The sequence below is a fragment of the Apodemus sylvaticus genome, chromosome 19 (assembly GCF_947179515.1).
Source record: "Apodemus sylvaticus chromosome 19, mApoSyl1.1, whole genome shotgun sequence".
Lineage (NCBI taxonomy): Eukaryota > Metazoa > Chordata > Mammalia > Rodentia > Muridae > Apodemus > Apodemus sylvaticus.
This window is the reverse complement of record NC_067490.1, coordinates 26,388,538-26,400,962: the sequence shown is the minus strand read 5'-3', so window position 1 is coordinate 26,400,962 and position 12,425 is coordinate 26,388,538. Positions and strand designations below refer to the sequence as shown.

General features: G+C 54.4%; 3 protein-coding genes and 2 pseudogenes across 7 annotated transcripts in view; 4 read left to right on the top strand and 1 right to left on the bottom strand.

Annotated features, from left to right (window-relative positions):
• Positions 1-12,425, bottom strand: part of LOC127669893 (paladin-like) — a 148,112-nt gene that overhangs the window by 5,655 nt on the left and 130,032 nt on the right. For both annotated transcript variants that reach the window (XM_052164123.1, XM_052164122.1), the window contains exons 3-9: positions 12,317-12,422; positions 11,735-11,851; positions 11,497-11,652; positions 11,020-11,202; positions 9,922-10,062; positions 9,628-9,699; positions 7,334-7,474 (exon numbers count right to left, since the gene is read on the bottom strand). In XM_052164123.1, coding sequence (XP_052020083.1) covers positions 7,334-7,474; positions 9,628-9,699; positions 9,922-10,062; positions 11,020-11,202; positions 11,497-11,652; positions 11,735-11,851; positions 12,317-12,422 — 916 coding nt within the window. The remainder of the gene's footprint in view (positions 1-7,333; positions 7,475-9,627; positions 9,700-9,921; positions 10,063-11,019; positions 11,203-11,496; positions 11,653-11,734; positions 11,852-12,316; positions 12,423-12,425) is intronic.
• The window catches only part of LOC127669882 (perforin-1), a 205,019-nt gene that overhangs the window by 96,870 nt on the left and 95,724 nt on the right, over positions 1-12,425 (top strand). The gene's annotated exons all lie outside the window — the stretch shown is intronic.
• Positions 1-12,425, top strand: part of LOC127669883 (perforin-1-like) — a 205,019-nt gene that overhangs the window by 96,870 nt on the left and 95,724 nt on the right. The gene's annotated exons all lie outside the window — the stretch shown is intronic.
• Positions 1-12,425, top strand: part of LOC127669887 (perforin-1-like) — a 159,786-nt pseudogene that overhangs the window by 52,063 nt on the left and 95,298 nt on the right.
• The window catches only part of LOC127669890 (perforin-1-like), a 160,508-nt pseudogene that overhangs the window by 96,870 nt on the left and 51,213 nt on the right, over positions 1-12,425 (top strand).

Here is a 12,425-nt window from a genome sequence, read left to right as displayed (position 1 = left end):
CGGTGGCCCACGCCTGTAATCCCAGCACTCTGGGAGGCAGAGGCAGGCGGATTTCTGAGTTAGAGGCCAGCCTGGTCTACAGAGTGAGTTCTAGGAGAGCCAGGGCTACACAGAGAAACCCTGTCTCAAAAAAACCAAATCCAAAAAACCAAAAAGAAGACGAAGGAGGAGGAGGAGGGGGGAGGGGGAGGAGGACGAGAAGAAGAAGAAGGAGAAGAAGAAACAGGAAGACAGGCTGCTCAGTTTTGATTGTTGTGAACTTCACACAAGGTGGAAATCACCTGGAAAAGGAGCCTCAACAAGGAATTATCTATACCAGGTTGACCTGTGATCGTGCCCATGAAGAAATCTCTTAGTTGGGGAATCCCGCCCTGAATGTTAGCAGCACCATATCACAGGCTAGGTCCTGGGGAGGACAGCCAGCGGAGCACTGCCAGGTATTTATCCAGTGCTCCCTCTGCTCTTGACTGTGGGAGGGACGGTACCTGTTGCTTTGAAGTCCTGCAGCCTCAACTCCTGGAAGTGGCAGAGTGTGTCCTGGAACCCTGCACCATTAGTCACTTTCTCCCTTAAGTGCCTTTGTTGGGTGTCTTGTCATAGAAGTAGGAAGAGCAGCTGAGACATGGGCTCAGAGCTTAGAAGCCAAGACAAGAGGGTGCTACAGACAAAGGGCCAGAGCAGCTGCCCGCGGGGGTATTCCAGGACTGCGTACTCTCAAGAAATAGCATTGTGCTCAAAAAAAAATCAATTTTGCTTAGAAACTAGGCAGCGGGGCTGGAGAGATGGCTCAGAGGTTAAAAGCACTGACTGCTCTTCCACACATGCAGAGTTTAATTCCCAGCAACCATGTGTTTGTTCACAGCCATCTTTAATAGAATCTGATGCCCTCTTCTAGTATGTCTGAAGACAGCTACATACTGTACTGTCTTCATATACATAAAATACTCATATACATAAAATAAATAAAATATTTTTAAAAAAAGGAACTAGGCAGCAGATTAAAAATCAGAAAAAATTATCTATAAAAACAACATAAAATTTTTTAATATATTTAAAATATATATTAATATATAAATATATAAACGAATGTTATATATTCTGCATATTACATATATAGAATATGCAATGTAAATATACATTTATATATTCATATTAATGCATATTATCTGTTAAAGTATTTTTAATATTTTATGAAATATGTTAATATTGATAAAGTATATAACATAAACATATACAATATATTAAAGTATATGTAATGTAAAAATGGCCAAATAGTAGGCACTTGGCCAACATAGTGAGGTCCCGCTGTCTCCCAGGATGGTGAGCTGGTCTGACTGTGTGGCTGACTGTACGGATCAGGTAGCCCCAAGCCTCAGCCTGCATCTCCTCTCCTGTCTCCTTCCTGGCCCTGGAGTGTTTTCAGAAGGACGGGAGTCACCCAGTGCTCCTCGGAAAATCCGCTTAAAACTGCTTCCACGGAGGGTCAGGAGAGGTGGCCAGCTGTCACCTGGCTACAGCCACAGCACACCAGCACCGTCCCAAGACACCAGCAAGGACGATGAGGTCTGAGGCACATCCGGGGGGAGACGGAAGGAGCCTTTCAAGGGTAGAATTATCTCTAAATTCAGACACTGTGTGAGGATTACGCCCGACACCCCCAGAGGTTCCCAGGACACATCCTGCCTCTGGCCACAGGGCTGTGATTTGAGACAATGACCCATCTGCCTGTCACAATCTACTTTCCTTAAAAGCATCCCATGCTGGCACAGTTCCGGGAGGGGGCACCTGGCCACCTCCTGTACATAAAAATAGCCAAGCTGTTTCTAAGCGGTGCAGCAGGGCAGGCTGTCATTAGCTGCTGTAAGCTGGACAGAGGCTTTCTGGACCCTTGGGACTGACACCTGAAATAGAAGGAGCCCCAGGAGACACACCAGAGCTGTGGGGGCCGCAGGCTTCTCAGGCCTCTGGCCTGTCTGGCATGGGGGTAGGTCTTGCTCTGTCAGTGTGTCTGGAGGCTCTCTGCTGAGCCCCCAGGAATAAACTTGAGGCTGAGCGTCTGTGCCCCCACACACTGCACCTCCTCTGTCCGAATGGCCTTCCTCTCCACCTGGCCACAGTCTGCTTGTCCCTCCAGGCTCAGGACGAGCCCCACGCCCCACGGGCCACACCCGCCCTGGGCATCTACACCACGCAACCTCCCCTCCCCTGAGAGTCTCCTCTGCTCTCAAGTCGGGCCTTTTCATGAAAGCAGACTTTGTGAGTGCTTCCCTGTGGTGGGCCGGGCCTTCTTCAAACAGCTATGAGGTCTGGGGTGGGCGGAGGCAGGAGCTGACATTAGTTATCTGCCTCTCCGTCCTCCACCCCAAGAGGTCTGCATTAGAGCGTGGGGTACAGTGGGCATTTTGCTACCCTGTGAGCACCTCTCCCAGCCAGTGCCCTCCTGAGGCAGTTTCCGGTTAGCTTAGAGAATCCAGACTCTAGAAAAATGCTGGGAGGCTCCCCCACCCCAACCCCACCCTCACCCATGCTTTCATACAAGTGTCTGCATGACACCCCAGTGGTTATCTCAGGTACCCCAAAATTCATCACCCACGCCCTAACAGTTTTCTGAGAGCGCCACCCCAACCTGCTAGACCCGTAAGCATGCCATTCGAGGGACAACCGCCATCTTCAAGCTGTGGGAGCTACACTCTGGCTCTGCATTCACTTGTCCCTTCCTGAGTCACACTGCAATCAGGAAATCCTGCTGGCACCCCTTCATCATGTTTGCAGAGGCTCCCTTCCCTCAGCAAGTGCTCCCAGGCACCCCATGCAGTCCCTGCCAGGCCCCCTCCGTGCCCCGGGCCCTTTAGAAGCACGTCTCGTCCTGGAGTCCCAGTGGACTAAGCGAGAGTGGATGGCAAGCAGGCAGATTTTCCTTTTTATGCGAATGTTTACTCCACCTGCTGCTAACCACCGCCCACTCGCTACATAAGGCACGGCTGAGCCCTGCCCTGTCTGGCAGGGTCCTGGGAGCTGGGCTGCAGAAATGCGCCTATGCAATAAACAGGCGCCCCACCTCCCAGTGCCAGCTGCTCCCCAGAGAGGCAGGTCTCGGCGAGATGATACCAGGGCCAGGGGATGGTGGAATTGATCCTGTGACCCTTCTAAGTCTAGTGACTCTCTGCGCCCCAGGACCATTTATGTTATGCCACGCCTAACAAGGCAGCCATGCACAGCGTGGGCATGCGTGACTATGTACAGAAGCCAGAGGACAACACAGGGAGTCTGTCATCTCCTTCCACCATGGAGGCCCAGGGCATCACACTCAACATACCAGTCTTGGCGGGAAGTCACACACACACACACACACACACACACACACACACACAGAGAGAGAGAGAGAGAGAGAGAGAGAGAGAGACAGAGAGACAGAGAGAGACAGAGAGACAGAGAGAGAGAGAGAGAGAGAGAAAATAGACAAAGCCTCATAGTTGCCCTGGAAAATAGAGAGGCATGGCTGGGCTGGGCCTCTAAGGCCAAGCAACTGAGGTAAATTAAGGCAGCCATGGATCAGACTGCCCCAGAAGGACTCCCACTTGGCTTACACCACACAGCACCCATGACAGTGGAATCAAGTGCCCTCAGCCACCACCATAAACACACTGGCTTTTTTTTTTTTCATTTCTAAGCCTGCCCTGAGAACAGACAGGTACCAAAAAGTGTCGCTCCCAAGTCCTTTTCGTGGTCCTGATCGATCAGTCTTGAGGTGCGCATTCAATAAACTATTCTTGCTTAGCTGAGCTCAGTGTTAGCCTATGTGGGTGCAGGAAGTGTGGCCCACTGGTCAGCTCTGCCTCAAGCCCTTTTAGACACAAGAGTTCATCTTGACCTTTAACTTGATGAGTCCTACATAAAGCTTTGTGGAATCTGTAACTCCTGTTCCAGGGGATCTGACACCCTCACCCAGACATACATGCAGGAAAACAGCACTGTACACAAAATGAGTAATGTATATTATGTGTTATTTATATATTATTTTTACTTAAAAGAATAGATATAGATATATTTTAAGGAACTTGTCCTAGGGGCTGGGGAAATGGCAGGAATGAGCAGGAACTTGCACACAAGTGTGAGGTCCCAAGTTTGAATGCCCAGCCCCTTCAGAAAGCCAGATAGAGTAGCTCTTCCTGTAATTCCAGCATTCCTACAGAAAGATGGAGAGGTGAGACAGGAGAAGGTCTTGAAGCTCAGGACAAATCTAGGCAAAAAAAGACCCCATCTCAATACAAGGTGGGAGCCGGGCAGTGGTGACACATGCCTATAATCCCAGCACTTGGGAGGCAGAGGCCGGCGGATTTCTGAGTTCAAGGCCAGCCTGGTCTACAGAGTGAGTTCCAGGACAGCCAGGGCTACACAGAGAAACCCTGTCTCGAAAAACCAAAACAAAACAAAACAAAAAATTGAGAGAAGCCAGAAAAGCGGCTTGGCCAGTAACACCGTTTGCTGTAAAGTCAAGTGGTCCAAGTTCAAACACTGCATCCCACTTAAAGGAGGGGGGAGAGAGCCTCTGACCCCCACATGCTCTCTGTGACACGCATGCGCTCCCATCATGCACACACTAACATAAAAATTACCTTTAGAAATAAAAATACACACACACACACACACACACCTAATTTACTGAACATCAGTGAGGCCCTAGGTTCAATGGAAAAGTGATGGGGCAGAATTTACCCTAACTTAGCTCACTGTCGCCACCTGGTGGCCACACTGGTGAGTAACTGCATTCAGCTTCTGATCTTCTGCATGGACCCTGGGATGGGGCTCTGGAATTCCATCTCATGCAGTCAGCACCAGCTTGGTCTCAGAAATGTGAGGGGTCGGGAAGTGGGAACGGGCTCCGCATCCTCCATTAAACACTCCACCGTGAAGCACCCAGGAGCTACGCCCCCCCCCCTGCAAATATAGCTCGGTTCCCCCTCCCCTACCACCTCATCCTCCAGGAGTAAAGCCAGCTACCCATCCAATCTCACTTCTGGTGACAACACTGCCACCACGTGGCCTTCTGTGCCTTGCTTGAACCTTTAGCCCTCCTGGCCTTTGCCTGTGTGGCCCTGAGACCACAGCAACTCCTTCTGGGGCTGACTGAGCCCAACCTCTAGCTTCTCCCTGCAGACCCGGCCTCCCACACTTCCTCTCTGTCCTCACAACGCACATCCAGGATCAGGAACTGAGGGCCTGTGAGCTTTGGAGTTGGGATGGAGAGAAGGAGCCTCTACCACGGCCTGGCCCACGTCCTCTGGAGCAGGTCTAAGCCCTGCCTGAGACTCCAGCAACCAGAACCCAGAGGCCTCAGCTCTCACAGATTCCAAATTGTGACAGCGCACGTGTGCTGGCTAGTTGTATGCCACCTTGTCTCAAGCTGGTGTCACTTCAGAAGAGAGACCTCAAGTGAGAAAACGCCCCACTAGGTAGGCCTGTGGGCAAGCCTGTGGTACATTTTTCAGATGGATGATTATTGTGGAAGCGCCCAGTCTACTGTGCATGGTGACACCCCTGAAGAGGTGGCCCTGAGTTGTTATCAGAGAGCAGGCCGAGCAAGCCTCGAGAAGCAAGCCAGGGAGCAGCAGCCTCCATGGCCTCTGAATCAGCTCTTGCCTTCAGGGTCCTGCCTTGAAGTTGCTTCCCTGACTTCCCTGGATGGTGGACTACAGGCTGGAGGATGAGATAACCCTTTCCTCCCCAAGTTGCTTTTGGTCATGGTGTTTCAGCAGAGCAGTAGAAACACTAAGACAGTGCGAGACTCAAAGGTACATGGAGATGGGATGCTACTCACAGGGACATTGTGTCATCCAATGTGTGCCAAGTCCATTTAGGAAGTTCCGGACCCATCATCTCCTCCCCACGCAGGGCAGACTCTAGTGACACATCATCTCCTCCCCACGCAGGGCAGACTCTAGTCAGAACTTTCTCCAGTCTTATCCCACATGCCTGCCTCCAAACAGGGCCTCCCCTCTGAGCCAGTCAGGATCTGACCCCAAGACCCCAAGCCAAGGCTGTTCTGGGTCGTTCTGCGCATGTGTCCCCAGCTGGAGACTGAACAAGTTGCCCATGATACCGTGTTCTCTTATAAGCCACAGAGAAGGCGCTGCCCCGACAATCACCCAGCCGGGGCACACACGGACGCTCTCCATGCTGTGCAGCGCACCTACTCTGCCAGGCTGAGAAACAGGGCTCGTTGCTTCCACGACCTAAACAATTCCCACAACCCCGAGGCCCAAAGCTGCAAACTCCACCTCCTGCCCTGCACTGGAGAGGCAGACACGGGAACACTGGAGACCTGGGCAGACTCAGCGGCACCTTCTTTCTAAAGAGCTGCAAGCCCCAGACTCATATGTTAAATCTGAACTGTTCTAGATGCCTTATTTTTACAATTTAATAACTTATTAAAAAAATAACTTTGACTGGGTGGGGGTAGCACATGCCTTTAGTTCCAGTACTCACGAGGCAGAGGCAAGTGGATTTCTGTGAGTTTGAGGCTACAAAGTGAGTTCTGTGAGTTCTGTGGTCTACAAAGCAAGTTCCAGGACAGCCAAGAATACACAGAAATAACCTGTCTCAAAAAAACCAAACCAAAAAATAGATAGATAGGCAGACAGACAGACAGACTGACAGACACACTGACAGATGGACAGATAAAATAACTTTGGAGGGCTGGTAATATTGCTTGGTGGATAAGGGTGACTGCCATCAAGGCTGACCACCCAAACCCTTCCCCCCAGAATCCACATGCTCGAATTTAGGAACCAGCTCCCACGAGTTGTCCCTGCCCCCGACGCTAAAGCTGTATAAACACAGATAAGTAAATATATGTAACATAAAATAATATTTACCCAAGCAAACAAACAACTCGATGGGGACCAGCCCCAGCCACCAAACACTGTAGACAAGCGCATCACACAGCACTGACTTTAACCCCTGGTGACTGTCAGCCACAATGCCATGCCCCTGATTCTGCTCAGCCACTGGGACCCCAGGATCGCACACTAGAATTGTATCCCATGATTCCTCTGTACTTGGCCCCTCCCACAGCAGGTGTCTAATCTGTACATCATCCCCGAGGTGGGCGTGGTTTGGGATGCTGCCCTTTGTTCCCAGGTCCCTGTGTCTTTCTAAGAGGTGAGACCAAAACAAAAAGCAGACGAACGAACAAAAGGTCCAAACACCTTAGGAAGGGCCCACAGGCCCTGCTGCCCCTGCGAACCTGAATCACCAGCCTCCCCTACCCGCACTCCCCCGATGTGAACCACAGCCCATCCTGTGGAGCTGGGGGCCCAGGGCCAGCGCTCGCCTGTCGGTAGGTGGAGATGATGATCTCCCGAAGGTGGTAGTGCATTGGTGTCATGGTCTCGCTGACGGTGTCCAGCGCCGCATCCACCTCCTTCTTCACGTGGTGGCCGTCGGGGAGCAGCTGTACCACCTTCATCACCACCTGGGGTCAGAGGAGGGGTGAGTGGACAGAAAGCCAAGGGGGACCTCAGCCTGAGCCCTCCTGCCCACGTCGGGGCAGTAGGGGCTATGGTGACGCCCAGGAGACACATCCACAGGCTCCTACAACAAAGGGCACACATGGTGCTAAAGGGAGAACCAGGGAGACAATAGGAGAGCAGGGGAGGTGATGGGGGAGCCGGGGAGGTGATGGGGGAGCCGTGGAGGAGATGGGGGAGCCGGGGAGGTGATGGGGGGGTCCGGGAGGTGATGGGGGAGCCGGGGAGGTGATGGAGGAGCCAGGGAGGTGACGGGGGAGCCGGGGAGACAAAAGGAGAGTGGGGAGGTGATGGGGGAGCCAGGAAGGTGATGAGGGAGCCGGGGAGGTGATGGGGGAGCCGGGGAGGTGATGGGGGAGCCGGGGAGGTGATGGGGGAGCCGGGGAGGTGATGGGGAGCCGGGAGGTGATGGGGAGCCGGGGAGGTGATGGGGAGCCGGGAGGTGATGGGGATCCGGGGAGGTGATGGGGGGGCCGGGAGGTGATGGGGGTCCGGGGAGGTGATGGGGGAGCCGGGAGGTGATGGGGAGCCGGGGAGGTGATGGGGGAGCCGGGGAGGTGATGGGGAGCCGGGAGGTGATGGGGATCCGGGGAGGTGATGGGGGGGCCGGGAGGTGATGGGGGTCCGGGAGGTGATGGGGAGCCGGGGAGGTGATGGGGGAGCCGGGGAGGTGATGGGGGAGCCGGGGAGGTGATGGGGGAGCCGGGGAGGTGATGGGGGAGCCGGGGAGGTGATGGGGAGCCGGGGAGGTGATGGGGGAGCCGGGGAGGTGATGGGGGGTCCGGGAGGTGATGGGGGAGCCGGGGAGGTGATGGGGAGCCAGCGGAGGATGCCAGTAAACCACAGGAAGGTCTGAAATGCGCCGAGGATGTTCAAAGCTCAGGCGAGGCCCCTCACACAGATCCATCTTACTCTATTTCCTTACTGCCGGACAAACTTTTCACCGACCCAGCCAGCTCACTGCCCCGCAGAAGAGGATCTTACACGCTCCAGGCAGCCCTCCAACTCCCTACGTGGTCCAGAGGGACCCTGAACTCCTTATCCCCCTACCTGTCTCAACCAAATGCTGGGTATGAGCCACCACTCCCGCTCAGAGGATTTGACGCTGGGCTGGAGCCCAGGACTCTGTGTCCATAGCCCTTCATTTCCTCTGCTTTGGTTTTTTTTTTTTTTCTTCCTTATCTACTGCAGTGGTCAGGACCCAAGCCAGGGCCTTGAACAGCCAGGCACACACTCCACCTCTGAGCTACATTTATTGTTTTATTTGTTTGTTTGTTTGTTTGAAACAAGGTATCACTGTGTAGCCCCTTATTTATTTATTTATTTGAAATGAGGTATTACTGTGTAGTTCCTTATTTGTTTGTTTGTTTGTTTGTTTGAAACTAAGTATTACTGTGTAGCCCTATGTAGCCTAAAACTTAAAATATAGACCAGGTTGGCCTAGAATTTGATTCCTGTTAGCATATTTTCATCATATTAAGTAAAGAAAAAAAAGGGGGGTAGAGATGAATATCAACCATGAGAGGAAAAGGGGTGTTGAAAGGGGACCACATCCAGGGGCCCAGAGGCACCAGGTGATTGACAGCCTTGACCTCTCTCAGAGGTCAGGGCAGCAGGAGTGCCAGGAGGGCAAGCGGCAAGCCTGTGACACAGGGAGCAGAAAGTGACTGTGAGGCCAGCCCCTGCTCAGCTCTAGGCCAAGTGTGCAGAGAGGTGTCACCCATCTGAGATGTCACGTGACTCGTGGCAGGTACCAGAGGCAGAGGACAGGTCTGAACACTAATGGCTGCCCAGCCAGGGCCCCTGCGCTGAAGCAGGGAGTCAGACAGAGCAGAGGAGCTTACAGTCCTCTATGGAGCGCCAACCACGGCTGAACCTCAAGCAGCTAAGAGGCAGTTCCCGACCACACCAAGATGGCCTGGCCAGGTAGGGAGGGGTCCAGACCCTATCCATGTGGCAGAGGCTTAAGAGTCAAGTTGTTTTGAGCCACAGTCCACCCACCTGGGAAGAGGACAGACAGCCTCACCCCACCAAGCTGCCAGCAGGACCCAAGAATTCTGACCAGGGGCGGGGTGGGGAGGGGGAGGGGCATACCCACCTGAAACTCGCCCTTGGTGAATTTGGCATCCGGCACACTCACTAGCTCCTCCTCACCCACCTCGGGACAGCCCTGAGGGATGACAGAGCTGAGGTGGAGCCTCTCCCTACTGTACACATACTCCCCACTCACCCACACACACACCCAGAAACCCTGCTGAGGGTCTGCCCAGACTGATGGAAGAGGGTCCCCTACATGACATCAGACATGACCTCTGCCCTTTCACATTCACCACAGCCAGAACCCGCCCCTGCCAGGGATGACCTCTGACCTCACGCACAAGGCCCCACCTACCCCAATGTGCCAGCAGGCCAGCACGGCCACCACCATGGCCGTTGTGGTCCGGCCCTGGCCGTTGAGGCAGCTGAAGACAAAGCCTGTGCCTGGGTCCTTGGAGAGAGCAGCTCGCATGGCCTCAAGCAGCCGCTCAAAGTCCTGGGGTGACAAGACCACAGTTCGAGTCCAGGGGTGTCCAGACTCACAGTGGGGACCTCCATCGAAATGGTAACCCCAGATTTCTGTCCCCTCATGACTCATCATTCACATAACATAGTTCATGTGCACACACAGCTCACTGGGTTACATACAAGACCATGCATGTATGAACAGCTGTGTTCAGTATACACCCATAACTGTCTACATCCCAGGCGTATAAGGAGACACAACACACGTCTGACACTCAGTATGCCAATGCTCATGCACATCCAAGTTTTCCAGTCTGGTGCTGTGTCTCTGCCTGAGCAGCCACCAGGGGGCAGCCCTCCACTGGCTATGAGCCCTGACAACCATCACAGCCACGCCTCAGACCACAAATGCAAGGCACACACAGCCCACAGATACACCAACAAGTCCCTGAAAGGCAAACCACAGAGACGGCTGCGAATACACCTCTGTCACAGACCGACAGCTGCCACGTGAACAGCACCTCAGTCACACAGGGTTTCTCTGTGATCGTCCCCCTCCGTGCATGTAACATTCACATGCAGCACACACACACACACACACACACAGACACACACACACACACACACAAGACAGATGCTATGAACCCCCATGGGAACAACAGCCCACAGCACCGCGGCACCGTGTGTCATATATTTCTCCAACAGCCGTATGAGCACACGCCCTTCCCTGTGACATATGGTGCACATGCCTGCAACATATGACAGGCAGACTGGCCCCACAACAGAAAGCACGTGAAGGTAGGATACACAGTGAACAGGCCCCTGTGCTAGCACATAAGCACACATACAGAGAAAGGATGGGAACATGTTTCTGAGGCCTCATATGGACACCATCACACAATCCCCTGGCCCCACTGTGGAGAAGAGCTGCTTTTCCCAGGTCAGAGAAGAGACAGAGAGATCTGGGCCCAGAGACCTGGCCCCTCACCTCCTCCCGAGGGGCGCAGAAGTCCGGCACGGGAATGCGGCAGTAGGTAAGGCCAAGGCTGGCCCCCTGGTGCTGGCTGAAGACCTCCTGTGTGGTCAGGCACTTCTGGAACCTGGGGGTGGCAGGGCTCTTGGTGATGAGGACAGGGACGCTCAGGTGGGCCTTCAGCTGGGCCTCCAGAGCCTGGACAAGAGAGAGACAGAGGGCAGAGGACACTGAGACAGGCCTGAGAGTCAGGAGCCTGATGGAGCCATGGGCCAGAGCTCAAGAGCCCGCAGCCTCAGTCAGAACCACAGCGCAGAGGCAGAAAGGCCACGGGAGAATGGGGACATGGGGACCCGGGAACAGTAGTCCTGTGACAGTCCTGCTAAGCCTCAGCTCCGCCATCATACAACGGGAACACAGCCCCCCACCCCCGCCCCTCTCTCTCCATTCCCCCCTAAGTGCCTCTGCTGCAGACCGTGCAAAAGTCCTTACCTCCAGCTGCTCGGGGGCCAGCGCGGGTCCCGGGGGCCACAGGCTGTGCATGTGACCATCACACTCCAACACAACCTCCTCCCTCAGGTTGATCCAGACCACCTGGCGCAGCTTCCTCTTGGCGTCAGACAGGTAGGCCAGGATGTTGCCTAGGGCCTGGGGGGACAAGGGGCCATCAGGGTCACGGCTCTCCTTGCCCCGTCCCCTCTTTTGAACCCTGGGGCCTGAAAGCGGGCACCTTGGCACTGGGCTGGGCGGTGCCATAAATAGGCATGCGTGGTACACGCCGGAAGTTGGCTACGTCCATCTCTCTGATGGTGCTGAGAGCATCCAGGGAAACCAGGTCATCTGCTTCCTGTAGGGAGGAGGACACACAATCAGAAGCCCACGGTCACCTGCCATAGTCGGTGGTGGGCACCATATCCAACGGGGTCTCAGAGGGAAGTGTGGGATCGGGCTGGCAGAGAAACGGTGTCCTACTGGGTACAGGGTATATATGGCGGGACCCTGCAGCCTCACCGACGCCCTGGCAAGGACGTGGTGGTGCACGGCCTCCAGAGAGGCTCCAGCTCAGATGTCCTAAGGTCCAGTCTGACTGTGTCAAAGCTCTGGGCTTTGAGACTGAGGAAAAGGTACCAGGACAGCAGCCAGAGCCTGGGACATTGTGCCCACAGGAGAAGCCTGCCACACCCTCCCCTACCTACTGCCCTCCCCCCCCTCCCGACCCCGGCAACACCTCCCCAGCACTACAGAAATCAAGAATTCCCTGTTGCCAGTGGCCAGCCAACCCGGCCCACTCCACAGATACTCAGCTACTCACCAGGGAGCCCTTGGCGATGAGGTCCCCGGGAACCAAGGGCCCCACCGAATTCAGCGCCACCAGCAGACGATACAGCTCAGGATGGGTGCACAGCCATCGACTGAAACTG